At 41.8% G+C, this 17,495-nt stretch overlaps 1 protein-coding gene across 2 annotated transcripts in view; it reads right to left on the minus strand.

Annotated features, from left to right (window-relative positions):
- NCOR1 (nuclear receptor corepressor 1) overlaps positions 1-17,495 on the minus strand; it is a 67,772-nt gene that overhangs the window by 45,528 nt on the left and 4,749 nt on the right. For both annotated transcript variants that reach the window (XM_068154689.1, XM_068154690.1), the window contains exons 2-6: positions 7,802-7,979; positions 7,213-7,352; positions 4,779-4,974; positions 2,596-2,778; positions 577-690 (exon numbers count right to left, since the gene is read on the minus strand). In XM_068154689.1, coding sequence (XP_068010790.1) covers positions 577-690; positions 2,596-2,778; positions 4,779-4,974; positions 7,213-7,352; positions 7,802-7,909 — 741 coding nt within the window. In that variant the 5' untranslated portion in view covers positions 7,910-7,979. The remainder of the gene's footprint in view (positions 1-576; positions 691-2,595; positions 2,779-4,778; positions 4,975-7,212; positions 7,353-7,801; positions 7,980-17,495) is intronic.

A 17,495-nucleotide genomic window follows, 5' to 3' on the forward strand; every position in this document is an offset into this window, starting at 1 on the left:
CAAACCAAGTCCTAAACAGTTTTTTAATGCATCAAGCTTAGTAATTCCACTTGTATGAACGATATAAACAGCTACACAGACAGACACAGCTGAAATATGATAGAATAGCTTAGGTTAGAAGGGATCTTAGAGGTTATCTATTCCAGCCTCCCTGCCATGGGCAGGGACATCTCTCAACTAGACTTGGTGGCTCATCCAACCTGGCCTTGATCACCTCTAGGAAGGGAGCATCCACAACCTCCCTGGGCAGCCTAATGCAGAGTCTCACCACCTTCTTACTGAAGAACTTCTTCCTAAGATCCACTCTAAACCTACTCTCTCTCAGCTTAAAGCCACTCTCCCTTGTCCTGCTGCTGGACACCCTTATGAGGGTCCCTCTCCAGCCTTCCTGTAGGTTCCCTTCACATTATTGGAAAGCAGCTCCAAGGTGTCCCCAGAGTCTTCTCTTCTCTAGGCTGAGCAATCCAAGCTTCCCCATCCTATCCTCATAGCAGAGGTGCTCCAGCTCTTGGATCACCTTTGTGAGGACATGGGGCCAGGTTCACAGCTCCCCTCCCCACCTGAGGAGCAGCTTACCCGATTTTCATCGTAAATAATTTGGACAATACTGCGGTGTTTCTGTTCCACTGGAGGAGGGGAGACAGGCCTCTCTGGCTCTGGAGGCTTAGCAGCTTCTTCTTCAAGTTGTTGCTAAGAGACGAAAGAAAGAAAATCAGCCATCCGCACCACGCTCCCCTTACCAGTAATTAGTCACCAGAGATAAAATATGCATCTGATCAACTGTTAGCACTGCCTGCTATGCCTCCTTCTAACTGACAGGGAATGAATGAAATGGTTTGAACACCAACAGGGATGATAACAAGACTCTTTTTTGTACTACTGGTAAAACAAATTCACTGTTTACAAGACTCACCTGCATCGACTCAGGCTTGTTTCAGCCTGGCACTTGCAGCCACTGTCACATTGTAGTTTATCACTAGTTAAAGAAAAATATTCGCTTTGGAGCACAGTTCCACCACATCTGCCTTCTCACAGAGGAACTAATCCACAGAGCTGCCTTCCTACACTGTAGATACCCAAGTGTCACTATTATTGTCTTATTCTTTAAAAAGGTACAAAAGTCCTTCTAACGCTCCACAGACAGCAGCACTCTAAAGGTACTTCACAGCAGAAATAAACCACTCCACATCTTGCAGTTCCAGGTTGTTACAAGTCAAAAAATACCAACAGCCAAAAAACCACACCACCCTGTAATATTTCCCTAGCTACTACACTGCTGTTATTCCCTTTCACATCAAAAAACCATCTAGTTCAGCAACATCTTCACTTTCCAATTCTAAATATCCTTCATCCATGCCTGCCACAAACACACAACAAAGAACTTTTGATGCTAGGGATCCATCCTGTCTTGTTACTGGCTGCAATGGGCTATATTGCTGCACAAGAATTCCAAATGTAGAATTTTTGCAGGGTGCCATGATAAACATGCTCAATTACTGCAGGCAACAGCAATTCTGTGTTGTTTTTAAAGTCAGACCGGAGCAGAAATATGCATAAATGAACCTTCATAGCCAACATACTTGCTGATTGTGTGGAAAAGTGAACAAAGACACAAAAAGATAAGCATCATTAACACACAGCCAGGTACTCAGCGACATCCTTCTTTGCTTTTCTGCTCAAGGGCACTTTACAGATCACTACAATTCTGATGGAATTAAATGCTTCCAAACCAAAACCCCATGCTGCCCCAGAGAGTTGGCCGTTTCCTATCCTGGACCTACAAGTTCACAAATCCTAGAGTCTCTAACTCTCATTTCCTGAAGTGCTTCCACCAAAAAACAAACATAAAGCTGACACTTACTTCTATCTGGATCTTTGAATGTCACAAAAGGAAAAAGAGACAAGGATTTTGTTTTTGCCAATGAGTAACAGATGCCTAGATTGAAGGGTGGGTTTAGTTGGCCACAACAGCTACTGGGAAGGCAACAGCTACTGCCAGCAAACACTTCCTTTGCTTCCAATGGCTGAAGTGCAGCTCTGATGCAAAGCATAGCCAGGATTGTACTCAAAAAAGGAGTGCTATTTCCTCCTTTATTTCTCTGCTCTCTCTGTTTACTTGAACTCCTCCTTCACTTTCCCTGAGGCTGACCTTAGCTCCTGCTAGGGACCTCCTGCCCTTGTGAATGCAGATGATCCAGGGACTTTTGCACAAGCTCTGGTTTTGAAGACACACGCAAGGGATACTCCCCTTGCACAGACTGTGAAAGAAGAAAGATGAGAGCCTCCTCTTGTCCAGCAGTCATCTTTAAAGCTGAAATTACAGTCACAGTGCCCTTGTTTCACGAGTCACTTAACAGACGTTTAAAGCACAAAGCCATCTCCTGTTGGTGTTCCTGTGTGGCTTCCTCCTGTCTGCAAAACGTTTACAACTATGTGATGTCCAAGCCAGTCAAACACTCTAGGGAATCATGACCTTCCCTTTTGAACTTGTTCTTTTGGTTCACATAACCAAAAAAAATTCACCACCACCAAATGAAGTTTTCCCACATCTTTTTTTCCCTGGCAGACAACAGCAGCAGTGCCTGCTGTGCTTACTTGCTTTTTCTTCAGTTTGAGGATTTGCTGTTCGACCTTCGCGATCTCACGATCCACACGGTCCATGCTCTGGATCAGTTCTTCCTTTGACAGCTTTGATGGTGAAGCATTTTGGTCCTCCCCACAAGGCTGACCAGAAATTGGAGAAGATGGTCCCTCATGCTTCCCTCCAAAAGCTGGGTCCTTTCATGGGAACAAGAGGGCAGGAGATTGAGAGAAATCAGTCATCTTGGTACGACGTGAATGAGCGTTCAGTAATCAAACTAACAGGCATTAATTAAACAGAACTTCCAGTTACCTACACCTCTGTGGAGGAGCTAAGTTAAACACTGGGGTTTATTAATGCTCTAAATAATTGGAAATTAATTGACAGCCCATTCATAGAATCATAGAATGGTCTAGGTTGAAGGAGACCTTAAAAGATCGCCTAGTTCCACTCTCCTGCCATGGACAAAGACACCTCCTGCTAGACCAGGTTGCTCAAGGCCCCATCCAACCTGGCCTTGAACATCTCCAGGGCTGAAGCCTCCACAGCATTTCTGGGCAAAACGTTCCAGGTCCTCACCACCCTCATGGGGAAGACTTTCTTCCTAATGTCTAATCAAAACTGAGCTACTTCCAGTTTGAAGCCATTATCCCTCATTCTATCACTCCATACCTGTGTAAAAAGCCCCTCTCCAGCAATCCTGCAGCCCTCTTCAAATACTCGAAGGCTGCTCAGAGCCCTTCCTCCTCCAGGCTGAATAACCCCAACTATCTCAGCTAATTATGATACTGTCATTTCAAAGTCCACCTTTAAAATTCACAGCAGACTTCAGTGTTTACCTTGAAATCAAAATAAGATCAAAACATCTCCCTTTAAAAAAAATATTGCCATAACTCTAAGCAGTATCTTTTATCTTTAAAGGAAAGGTTACTTGAAAGGAAATCCTCAACAGTCTGCACACATACTGATGAGATTCTTGAAGATAACTATGAACATCCTGATAAAGTACATCTAGAGTTAGTTGTGTGGAGAACATAAGAGAAATGATGACTTAGGAAAGGACAGATCACTTTCACTTGCCTTTGATTTTCTTGTCTTTTGTTTGTTTCCAATCAACATATTTCAACATGCTTCCTGTTCTAACATCAGCACTGTTGTACCAAGTATTTATGTCCTCAGACCATCATGCTCCATGACTACCTGGCTGTCAAACACTAGCTCAGTAACACATCCCTCTGCAAACTAATCTGACTGAAAGATGATGTCCCTGAATGCTACTTCTCCTCCACATAACACTAGGCTGCATTTCTAAATTGAGACAGCACATTTCTATATGTAGCACCTAGATAAAAATTCAGCTGCATGCAAGCCTGTCTTAGCTTGGCTTCTCCAACCCCCTTTGATCTTACCTTTGCTATGCAATGGAGTAAGTTACTAAGAAATCCCATGCTATCATAATTGTACTGTACCTCACAGTTGATTCACATGACGAAAGGAGAGGCAGGCAGAAGGCAAGTAATCAACTTTACAAAAATCTGGTGCCTATTAACTCTTTTGACTTTAAATGACCTGAGTTTAGAGACCTGAATGCTCACCTTCAGAAGTCACACCTGTTAGCACCACCTTTTGGTGTGGGAGGCTGTGTGCTTGCGTGGGTGCACGAGGGAAGGTATGAAATACTTAAGAGACTTTTGTCTACTCTACACAAATTGCTCTAATCAATATTCAGTATCTACAATACAAAACATCCACACCAAACTAGATTGTCCTACATTTAGCCCAAATGAGACAGTGACAAGTGTAATTAGTGTTATGTAAATAAGCAGATTCATTTCAAATGCTTAGAAGGGAAAGGGGGCAGCAGGGAGCACTTTGACCATTCATTACAAATATTAACTACAGAATAAAAATGGCCTTGCAAGCATTTGCCAGCAGCTTTCAACTGAAAGGCAAAATGTTTCATGCACTATACTATAATCAGTTTGCAGCTGAGGTTTTAACAACATAAGAGTGTGGTAGGAACTCAGGACTCTCATCTCTCTACTGCGTTTGAGGCAGTTTGTGGTCAGGTGCAAAAGTAACTTTCTGGGGTTAAAGAATGAATAAAACAAAACACCTAGCAGGAAAAGTAAAAAAGATCAGTTCAACACAACCCTGGAAGTTACACCTTCAGCATCAGAATAGAAAATGGCTTTACCTTCTTAATATCTGCAGATCTCAACCCTTCCTGCAGAGGATGTACTAAAGGCAAAACAGTAGCTGCACTGACACGCTGAAAATGGGAATCAGAGACTTGTTCAAGACGTGGTCGCTTAGATTCCAGAGAATCATGATCTGTCTGAGATGGACCTGGATGAAATTGTTGTTCATATCCAGTTCTCCTTTCCTGAGGCCTAACATACAGGAGAGACAAACTATTAAAATACACATTTTCCCATGTACTAAACCTACACATATTCAATGCAATGAAACCATTTGGTGTTCTTTAACCCTTTCCAAATATCCAAGAGGTGCAATTTAGTGAAGCTCCTACTAAACAGTGAGGCAGACCTAGGTATTTAAGTATCATCTTCAACAACACAATTTAAATCCATTCAAAAAGAGAAAGTTAGCTTGAATTTCAAGAGACTCTGTCTAAATACATGCCTGCCACTACAAACCTTTAAGGAAACTTACCACTGCTACAACGATGTTCAAATCAAAGCTCTGATTCAAATAACAAACAAATAAAATCCACGAGATAAATACAGTTCTATATTCCATTGAACACAGATGGCCACAGCAGCTCCATCATTTCATTTATGCAGTCAAATAATCTTGAAATACAGACAGATTGCTTGAAATGAGCCATGAGTCTATTTGGAAGTTGATCTCCACTAAAATGCCACTGTATGACAGCAACAGTCATTGATTCAATACATGAGTCACGTAAAAACTCCTCCTCCTCAGAGAAGTGCAAAGGAACAGTGTCACCAGCTTCTTCACAGTGAAATGCACAGGATGTCCATAAAAAAGCCTCATATGCTTCAACATCTTCCTATGAAGTGTCACTGAGGAGATGACAGTAGCTTCCTGCATCTTGCCAGCACTACTGAATGAGCTTTTACAAACGTACAGTGCAGAGCGGGGATTGACTTCCGCTATAAACCGAAGCTTTGAGAGCTCCAAAAGCCACGATGATTCTCTGCCTCGCTGACAGTTTGGTGACACAAGATGCAGGCAATGTGCAAAAGCCCCAGATTTCACTATCATCAAGTTATTTCTGGGAATATTCTAATGAGATTTTAAGGTAGCCCAGTATTTACATAGCATTCATCGCTGCTATTTGTTCAGAACCAGGTACCTCAGTTAGAGCCAAAATAAACTGCTAGCAGTAATCCAGCACATAAAGTTGCTCCTAGCAAATACTCTTACTAAGAGTCTAAGAAAAAACAGAGGTGGTTACAAGCAATAACACCTGCTTACAAGTACACAACAGTATCCAAATACTCTAAGGAACTGAGGCACATAAATCATCTAGTAATCTTTTCCCTAAACAGAAGCATTTTCCTGCTCATTTATTGGAGTCCAATTATCTTGTTCTGGTCTGCAGTGGGGTTTTTGTTTCTAAATGTGGGGTTCAGAGTCCATCCAATAATATTCAGGTCAAATGAAAGCTTAATACAGTCTGAAATCGAAGATCTTTGAGGTCTCTTCCAACCTTGGTGATACTGTGAAAAATATCTTGAACCTATCAGCCTTAGAGCGATACTGATACACATTTGAACATTCATCACTATCCACTGCGAAGGAAATCACTCCACTGAGAAGTGAGGCATTACCAATCTGAAACCAAGTTCCTACGTATGATTCATTCTAGTTGTCCACTGGACTTGTCCTCAGTTAACCTGCTGGACCCAGATCAGTTGCATCTGCTTACAGAGTCAGGAATGGCATATGAGACTGACAAAAAGAGTATTCAGAATAAATGATATGAAGCTGTCAAGTGTCTTGCCAAAAGCAGCATACACTCTGATTTAGTCCTCTGTGCCTAGAAGTCCATTCTGTGCCACATTTCACTGTTCTACAATTCTTACAACTCAAAATACCCAATTAGCTCTGTCATTTCTTACTTGCTCAGCCACACAGATGCCATCTGTTGAACAAACCTGCTCTGGGAAATATGAAAGGTAATATTCACACTCTAACAACTCTTGCACTTGTTGCTTCTACTCAGCAAGATGAAATTATCAAAATGTACAAACTTTACACACTTTGAGCTTTAACAGCATTAAAAACTTTGCAATATGCAAACTTTGGGTTCCCAGATACAGACAATATGGATTCTCAGAAGCTTACTGTAGGAATTGTTAAGAGAGGTGTGGGAAAAGTGAAGCAAACTATCTCTTCCTGTCTGTGAAACAAACACATTAGTTAAGCCTAAGGGACTGAGGAATTACAGGATAGCTACATCACTTACATGCAGTAGAGGACACCTAGGACAATGGAGCACCCATCAAGCACAGTTGGAGTCAAGTACTCCAACTGTGAAAACTCCAAAACCTTTCTATTCAGAAGTTCAAACTAACTTCACAGAAAGCACAAACTTGTAGAAGCTTTATGTTCACAGACTTCAAAAGCAGCACCCTCACCTGTCAGAGCCTGGGTGGAACTCAGAAAGCAGGGAAGGCCTGCGCCGAAGCTGCTGCTGCTGTTGCTGCTGCTGCTGCAGGAGCTGTGTTGCCTGACTGACCTCCAGGTGAGACGAGCGGTAATCAGGGACTGCAAACTCCTAAATGAAACACACTTCTGTGTTAGCAAGGGCAAAGCTACAGAAGAAAGAATCAAAAGTGTTCAGTATCATGGAATGATCGTTTCCAAAGATATTAAATACCAAGACTAGATCAGAGGCGGAAAAAAAAAGGAGGAGAATAAAAAAACCAGGAAGAGGAAGGAAAAAACCAAACCAAAACAACAAAAGAGGACCAAATAAAAGAGGACAAACCAAACCACCCCACAACTATTTAGCTACGCAACACTGGCAGCAGTTCTCAGCAGGGCATATGGCTCTGCAGCTCCACTGTTTGCAGATGTGAATGACTTGTATTACAAAGACTTAGAAACAAACCAAAGCCAGCCAACAAATTGAAAGACCAAACAAAATGCCCAAACAAGCCCCTTTGGCACAGCTAACACTTGAACTGTACTCTCGCTAGACTTGCAGCCCCGGTGTCTCCTTACCTGCTGGTGCCGGGTGCTGGGGAAGGTGTACTGGACAGAGTGAGTAGGATAACGACTCTGTTCTGTGCTGAATGCTCCTTGGTTAGGAGGGTAGCCTGAACTTGACATTATCAGGGAAGAAGTCTTCACAAAGCTGTGAGATCAAGACCAGCAAGCAATCATGTTTCTAGGAAACCGCCTAAAGGAAAAAAGATCACTGATAAGCACTGAAGTACCAGATGTACTCACAATACATTACAGCCATAGTCACCTAAGCAAAACAACCATTACCAGTAAAAGCTTTTTCCTGATGTATTTATTTAATAGGTGACTCTAGTCTGAAGCATGTTAACGGGTCTTAAATGGGCTCAAAATGAGACATGTCAGCATTGTCTACACAAAGATTTGAGGATTATATTGTTGGAGCACATCGCTGTACCAGCCTCCCAGTTGAAGCAGGAGGATTTGAAAAGGAAAAGTAGGTCACTCAAAAGAAATGTTAGAGAGGTTCCAATAGTCTATAGATGGACTCTTTTGTTTACAGTAAGCTTCTTTAACACAACATGAAGTTCACTTTAATTTCTTCCAGAGAGCTCTTGGATCCTGTGAACTGTTTCTTACTTTCAGATTCAGGTAATCTTGGGGCTTTTTACTCAATCCCACCTACGGCTCATTAAAGCACAGTGTATTAGTCAGGTCCTAGAATACTTATTACCATCTAACAATAGCTTTACAGAAGTAGTTAGTAAAAGAGGCAGTCACAAAGAAACACAAAACCAACACTTTCAACTGATGGCAAAGTTTGTCTCTTATAGGATGGGTGCCAGAAACTGAACATACTATGAAGCTTTAAAGCAATCCTGCTTAGGTGCCATTTGATGACTACTTTGCCTCTATTGTATTCTCCAGCTCAACAGTGAACACTGAAAAGCAGTGATCTGGGGAAGGTTTTAAATACTGAAGAAATCCAGACAAGTTCACTAACACAGTCCAGGCTCCTGAAGATCAGAAGACATCCACTAAATGCTGTGCCCAGACACTGTGCCCATCAGTGCTTTGAGAGGTATATTATGGCTGTACCCAAAAGAGCAAGGCATTTATTTTAAATGCAAGATCTCTCTGTCTGATGGCTCAGAAGATGTAACCCTTGGAGCCTATGTATTAAATACAGAATTTTATCAGACCTGTGGCACATTCTCAACCGCCGGTCCAGAGCCTAGCAGACATAGCAGACCTTCACATAAAGTAACTGCTGATCCCTGCCTAGGTGGCTTTATTTCAAAGCACATTAATCTGCAGCCTTTCACAAACATCACATGTAAAGTTACACTTCTGAACTGCATTTTCCATTAACAGTCAATAGACAAAAACAGCTCAGGAAAGGATCAAACTCAGCAAGCTATACAAACAGATCTTGAAGTTTCTCAGACATTTCATAATTCTTCTGGTTGGGGTTCTTTCTCCCCCACCTCTCCATCAAACAAAGCAAACTTTACACATTGGACTACCAGAATAATGAGACAAATTTAGATTGACCTCTTAAGACCTGATTTTCAGACAAAAAGAGTTTCTCTTTCAAAGCAATACTACAGATCACCAGTTGGGTGCTTTATAGCATCTATATTATTATACTACCTACAATTCATATCCAAGTGATGAGTTCTTCACCATTAACATTTATTACACTTCATCATTCATACAGCATTTGTTAGAGTACATCTTTTACCAACTCTGTGATGGTCTAATAGGTCTGACTCACATGCTTTACACTGAATCAAGCAGCAGTGTCAGAAAGCAAGCAGCTTCAGCTAGTGACAGTTGCAGGCTACAGTACCTGCACACTCTAAATGTGTATCTAGGTCCCAGCTACAGCAAAAAGAAAACTTCTGATCTCTCTCAGTTTCTGTGAAGCTCCACGTGAAACTATGGCATAGAGCTGTCAGCTCAGCCAAATGTGGTAACTCCTCCCCCCCATCACAGCCTGAACAACTGGCTCCATGCTCAAACTATTTCAGGTTACAGAAGTACAAATCTTTGATGAACCGATGCCCTACTTTGTGCTTCCCCTGCAGCTCCATCCTCAGCCTTCATAAATATGTGGAAGATAACTAACTGGATTTTATGTCTGCTACACCTTAAAAACTTCACTGAGGAATAAAGACAGTAATACTGGATCTGAACAAAGCTCCTTTAGCCCAATATGCTGAGACTGACCACGGCCAGCAGCAGGCATTTAGGCAGCACATACCAGTACTCTACCAACAAACTCTTCAGCCTCTCAGTAGCTCCCCAAAACACAGCTTGTAGCTCAGGGATTCCTTGAGGCAGAGCCTTTCTGTTCAAGATTTCTTAATGGCTTTCTCTTCCAGCTGTTTTCTATGCTGGTATAAACTCTCAGTATTCACAACTGCTTGCTACAGAAACTTCTACGGTTCTGTGGTGTTTCACGTGAGAAACCATCAGGTTTTGTTCACTCTGGACACTTTCCTTCCTTTGGTATCTCCAATGTTCAGATTAGAATAAACCAAACATCTATTTCACATTCTCTTTCCCCCCACTGCACATGTGATTCTCTAGACTCTAAGCATATCCCTTCAGCTGTATCTTTTCTACAATGAAGAATTCCAGTCTACTTGGCTGTTTCTTGTCAACCACTTCCAAACCTTCTCTAGTTCTGATATCCATTTTGAGGCACAGGGAGCCGGAAGTGCACACCAGGCTCTGGGAAAGTATCCCTAAATACTCACCCTGTTCTTACTCTCTTCTATGACCACAGTCAGGTATATCTGAAGAATACAGGAATGCAGAAGGGACCAGGAGAGGAACCACATGAAAAATCACACACAAATGTAGGCCAACTACTGCATGATTCAAAGTTCTTTGCAGTTTCTATCAAGTTACATCTCCTCCTTCTTTTCTCAGTAGTCAGTCAAACCTGAAGTTGATCATTAATCTGGGTGCTGAAAGTTCAGTGGCACTTACATTGTACAATGCTAGAGAGGCTGTTTGTCCATTCACAAGAACTTCAGTGTACACATGGTTAGTTTGTGTTAGGACTGTTAGCTCTCAAGTCTTCATTCATACAAGAAACTCTCACAACCAACAGCACAGACAGGTCCTGACCATCTCTCCAAATTCTGCTCTGGAAGTGGAAGCTTAAGGGGGAGGAGGGAAGCATAGCACACAAGCATGAACATCCTTCAACCATCCAACAACATTAACTCAAACTCCCTGTCTCATAACCTACATGTTTTACATAATGCACATGAAAATGCTCAGTCTTAACTGCAAGCATGGTCATGTTTGTGGCACCAAAATCTTTTAGAAGTGAAACAAAGCAAAGCTGCCAACAGAAGGAGGCAGCAGAAACAGCACAGAGGTTGTAAGAGAGGTTATAACTGGGTCAATAAGAGAGGTGGGAAGTGAAGAGAGCAAAGCAAAAATGAAGCTATCACTGATGGGGGTACATTCATTTACTCCCAGAGGGAACTGACACAACAGGAAGAAGAGACAAGGGTGGTAACAGTAAAGGAAAATACACAGTTAAATATGGGCAATCACAAGGTTAGAGGGAACTAAAGAATGGAGATTCTGCCCAGGATCCAATTTCTTTCAAGACAAAATCAACACTGTGGAACAGTAATATGGAAAATGACATTGAAGTACCATTTCCCCTCCTGCTAAGCCTCCTGTTCTCATTACAGACACTTACACATGCCTGCACACTCTCCTAATTTTACCTCTCCAGATGCCATGCAGAGCCCATCTTATCTCCCAGTCTCCTATAGTAAGAGCTTGTTTACACTCTGTCATTTTTTGGGGGGGAGGAGCTTTTGCCATTATTTGCCATCAGAATTACCACTGATAATCTGCTCATTGCTCCCTGTCTTCCCACCTTCATTCTGCAGCTGTGGACACATATACTTGGCTTCAGTTCTGCAACTGTGGATGCAAGTATTTGACTCCAACTCTTATTTCTCTGCAGGCAACCTTCTGACCTTTCATCTAAAAGCATTTGCCTCTCTCTCCAGCATCTGCTCACAAGCACCCAGCAGACACAGATTACTCTTCAATCTGTTTCTTGGTCAGTGAGGGTAATGTCAGCCTTCCTGCTGTTAACCTCTCCAAGTTCCATTGGTTCAGTTTATGTTTAAATGTGGCAATCTTTTCAGGTAAAATTGTTACTTGTGTGCCTAGACTGCAAACAACCTCATGTGGGCTTTCCCCACTGCTGTATCCTCCCATTAGCTGACAAACTTCATCTTGCTCTACCCAAATCCAGTCAGAATCCTCCTTTAAAGCTCCTCGCCATCAATTCTCCTCTCCTGTCCAATCCTTCCACCGGTTCCCTCTTCTCTGCCAGAACAGAGGCTGCTCAACTTCATTTTCAGTGTCCTTGACAAATTACAATGCAGGAAATCAGCTTCCAACTCTGCTCAGTCAATGACAGCAAGATTCTATTTTTCAGACAAGTATTTTCATACCTTTTCATACTATTCTGCACATTTCAGAGGTTTCTGATATAAACATTTACAAGAACTGTTACAGACTTTGGAATTCTGCCCTAAATGTCTCACAAAGATAAAGTTAGGTCATGAATACTTTCATACAGCTGCCAACCAGGCTGGCAAATTGTCTGTCTCACTGAATGCTGACAATTAGAAGGGGCAGAAAGCAGTAATTCTTGGTTTGTGTTTCAGAGTCCTGTCTGTTCTGTAGAGTGTCCCACTTCACTGATGCTCCCCAGACTCTGGTGAAACACACAAGGGATGGGGAAAGCTGGGGGTGTTAAATGGATGATATTTAAAACAACAACAACAAAAATTTAGAAATTACAGAAGTTGGAACAAAGACCTAAAGAAACTGTTAAACCTGAAGGTAGTTGAGAAAGAGCAGACAAGAGTAACAGTTTCAGGAACTGCGAAGAGATACTTGGCCCTGCGTTAATTCGAGCTTCTCAGGCAAGGAAATGAGTTAACAATGTTTATTTTTAAAGGTATCACAATATTTTTCCCTTTGGCTAGCTCCAACTACTGGAGAGATCCAACTCAGAGCTCCCCTTAAAAGCTACTGTTTGCACTTACATTTGTCAGATGTGGGGAATTCTGAGTAAGTCACAAATCATTTGGAACTGGCTATTATAATGGCAACAGCCACAGTGCAAACTCAGATTTGGTTTCCACCAGGCAACGGCAATTTGAACAATTATTTCTGGATCCTCAGATCTCAAAATGCTTCAGAAAGAAGCAGAAGTCCACGCTGTCTGCAGCAGACACATGGGAAAATGACTCACAGGTTAAGAAATCAAGCAAAGACTACCCAGGAAACAGTCAATGACGGAATCGGAAGCAAGGCTCGAGTCTTGCAGCACTTTTAGCAGGCAGAAGCGAGCAGTGCCTGAGCAAGGCAGCTCTTCACTTCGGAGAACACAGCAGGTTAAAAACTCCCAACTATTTTTAGCAGGCCAGATCCCCCAAACCCTTCAATGCATGGCCACACAAATGTTTACGCCAGCAGAAGGGAAGGGGTCAAGAGGGCAGACAGACTGCGGGGTCACCTCCTCGCTGCTTGTGGAGCCACAGTCCTGCTGCTGGAACACTCCGTCTCCTGCTCTCACATTCACCTCTAGGAATGAAAAGCCAGTCTCATGGACAGGCTCCACTTCTCTTCCCATACACCCCAAAAGCTAACACTCCTGCATTGGGAGTAACTTCCATGCCATCTTGAAGTACTTAACCAACCTTTGCTGATTAAATTTCACATCCTTTGGGGAATTTTCCTCCTCTTGTTTTGGAGAAAACTGAGTGTGATATCAAGAGCACAAAGAATTAGATTACAGCCACAGAAGGCTTCCACTGAGTTGGGGGACTTTGCTTTTGAATCAGCAGCCTTAGTAAATTGAGCTCTGATGTAACTACCCTGCGGCAGAACGAGGAAGGCTCTGCCTTACCCAGGGCATCTCCAATGAGTCACAGAATTAATTCAGGGATATTTATTCCAAGTTTACTCTGGTGAGAAAATGCATTGTGAAGGGACTGTTTCAGCAGTGGTTAGAAAGGCTTTAGCCAAAGTGTGGTAACAAGACTTGTCAATGATTCTTTCTGTGAATTTGCTTTATAGAAGGTAATGAAACCACCTCAAGAAAAAGAAAAAAGGAACCAAACCAGGTTGTATTTAAGGACCAAGCCATTAACAATAATTAGATTTCCTGAATTACAGATCTGTGTCTGTACCTTCAAGACACAACACTCCTCCAGCTGACAGAGTAACACAAAATCCCAAGTTGAGAGTCACACATGCAAAGGCCTTCAAGTATATTGCTAAACGTGCCAAACAACTCTTCCCACTGGTATTTTTGTTTGCCAAATCATCACAAACCTGGTCAAACACTCCAGCAAAGACATCAAATTTGCATCTTGGGGATAAATCTCTCACACAGCAATATTAAAATGGCTGTTTCTCACAGACTTTTCGGAACAGGTTAATGAGTCCAACGTCCATATAAAAAGTTATTTACTCAAACTACCATGGAGTGAAAGGCTAAGTGTGACTTGCCATCTAAAACTCCACTGCTCAGGGTACTCATGGTACCATTACAAGCTAGGACTGACTTAACAGTCTAGAAGTCTTACCTACAAAAGCACTAAACAATCCAAGAGCTTCAGTAGTCATTCAGTCACTGCCTTCATGTCAATTATCAGCATAGTCATATGTCAGGAAAAAAAACAATGAAAAATGTAGAAGCAAAGCAAGTCAATTTGGGTTCAAACTGTTCTGTGTTAAGCCTCCAAGTCTGATTATACCAAGTTCAGCAAAGTATTGTGGGATGGAATGGTGAGAAAACTAGCTGCAGGATCATTAGATAGGACCATCCTAAAACTTACAGGGGTTTAATTTAAGAACCTATCAGAAGGTTGACACCTGAGCAGATTTAAGATGATTCTGTGCTTTAAAATGAGAAGTAGAGGAAATGCATTTCAGCTAGCCTATTCCATCTTACAGGTGTGCTTAGAAGCATGAAAATCTGTTGGGCATACCCCTAAAAGGCAAAAGATTCTTTGCATGCTACAAGCAAAAAATTAATAGGTCAGCAGTGAAATTAAAGACAATTTAAGCAACAGCTGTTTAAACACGTTCCAGAACACTGTGCTACCCGTTTTTGCAGAGCACAGACATCACCCTCAAAGCTCAGGACCTCTTCCACACTTTCTTTAATCTTTTTCCACGCAGTTTTATGTTGTAGAATAACCTGAAGCTTGTAGTCCAGAGCGTGTGGGCACAGAATGCAAAGAAACAGGAACATATTTTCTCCAACTTGAGAGCAACTGCTGAATTTTCCATGAGAATTCTGCCTGTGCAAATGTCTTTTCTTCCATGACAGACATTTAAGATACACTATAAATCACTGAGAATTTTCATCTCATGTAGTTGCCCTCCCTCTACTCACAAGGCTGCTGATGTAAAAATTGCTATTTCTACCCCTGCTAGAAATGCAGGGGAAGAGAATAAACATTACCATCTATATGGTTGTGTTTTACTCACAACACTCATTAACATTCTCTCCATTAATTATTAAGGCCATATGAATCAAGCAAAGGAGGTGTTTGAAAAGGTGCCAGGGAAAGCCTAAGCATCTGAATCTGACCATGTCCACCCCCTGAAATTTGCACTAGTATACAACAACATCTTGTTTCTGAATGTCCAAAGCATGAACTCACACTTATGCCACACAATGTCTGACATGCTCTACGTGCACAGTGCATTTTGATTCAGCCAATTAGGGAAGTGACAGAAACCAAGCAGCATTACAGCTGGCAATTCAAGATGTCACATTCACTCTGGAGCAGCAAGACTCTTCCATCTGCATGACGATAAGATAAAAAAAAACCCCAACAAAATGGGATTTTCTACTTTGAATTTCAACAGCAAAAACGTTTCCCATTAAAAGACTACCAACTCCTTTAAGCAATCACATTTAATGTGCTGAAAGCTAAGTATTAAAGGAGGACTTTGCAATGATTTTTTGTTGCCATTCCAAAAGGTATTCAACCTTTGCATACTCACACGTGTAATTTACAACCAAACTGCTGCCAAATCTCAGGATCACACTGCTATACCTCATCTTTAAATAACAGTTTCTCTTTCTCTCTCTCTCTCTCTCTCCTGCTAGGTAACTACAAATACAAATAGAATTTGTGCTCTACCAAAATGGGGTCGATCAAATTCAGCTGACAAGATACTCTTCTCCAGGAAATTCTATTTTAATCTCTCCTGTAATTTATGAGGGTAAAGAAAAGTTGCTAATACATGATATCAAGACCCAGGCCATACACAGCTTTGCTCTATTATATGGCCCATTATTATTTTCACAACAGCAAAACCTAGAGACTACATCAACGTCTGCGGAAGTTTCTCATCAGCTGCCTACTTGCTTCTCAAAAAAAATCAAAGGGGTGCTGAGCACATACATTTGAAATTAGAGAACAGATTTTCAGCATCCACTCACCAGCTAGCAGGATGACACACTGGGGTACAGAGAATCCCTGAGGGAGGAAACCTCTTCTGGCTTTTCATTGAGGAATAGCACTTGGTGATGGAGCCTACACAGCTGTCTTCTGCCAAGGAGGGTCAAAATAACACCAAAGCTATCCAAAAGAGGCAGGAGGAAGTTCTCCATTCAGAAATGGAAATCAAGGATGCAGACACTTCCTTGACTAAGGAAATGAGCAATGATTTCAACAAAAGAAGGGTAAAAACCTTCCAAGAATTCTGGATTTATAAGTGCACTATAGAAAAGTAGAGAGTTTATTTCCTATAGACATTCAAAGCATGCTTGGGTTTTTCAGCCACACCACAGCTCTTGTTCCTGGTTGTCCCAACATTGCCATTAACATGCAGCTAACGTACATCACAAAAGATTTTCACGTGCTGAAGACCAGAAATCAAATCCACAGAACTGAATGTTCAAAGCAAACCTTACAGAGTCCAAACACTGCACAGATAAGGTCTCTCACAAGGGGAGACAGCTTTTCTTCAGAGATCTGAAGCAGTTCCCAAACCCCATACATCTATCTTACCCCTTCTGAAGGGCCCCATCCCTGCCACAGGGGTAATTCAACTGGTTGTGAAACATCAACTACAGCGTTCAAACTTTACCCACAAAACTCTGAGGTGAAGCAGCAATCAGCTCCAGCATCCTCCAATGTAACATTTTCATAGTTTCATAGTTTCATAGTTTCATTCAGGGTTGGAAGGGACCACAAGGATCATCTAGTTCCAACCCCCCATGCAAGAAGTTGAAGAGATGCTACATAAACAGCAGGAATAAGAACTAGGACACCCTTCCTCAGCTAGTCATCCTCACTCAGGAATCAGTGTCCAACAACTCATTGAGGTTTACTTAAATTCACCTATCTCCTCCCATTCCATCCATGATGATCCCAAACTTCATCTCTATCATACACTATGCATGAAATACTCTTTCAGTACAATTTTTGCTTCTCCCCCTTGCATTCAAAGCACAAGCACTTTAAAAACAGCTACTGTGCATGAATGTATTCCTCCACTGCTAATCTGTCTGCAGGAGAAAAAATGCTTTTCACATCATCTAACAAGCAAGAAAAATTGTGACCACAGTTTTAAGTTTCCAGCCTCCTCTTGAAGTTCGTTTGTCATTGAAAGCATATCTGTAGTGGCAGCTTTTTAAAGCAGCTTA

The sequence above is a fragment of the Melanerpes formicivorus genome, unplaced genomic scaffold (assembly GCF_026170545.1).
Source record: "Melanerpes formicivorus ecotype bairdi unplaced genomic scaffold, bMelFor1.0.p_v2 SCAF_29, whole genome shotgun sequence".
NCBI lineage: Eukaryota > Metazoa > Chordata > Aves > Piciformes > Picidae > Melanerpes > Melanerpes formicivorus.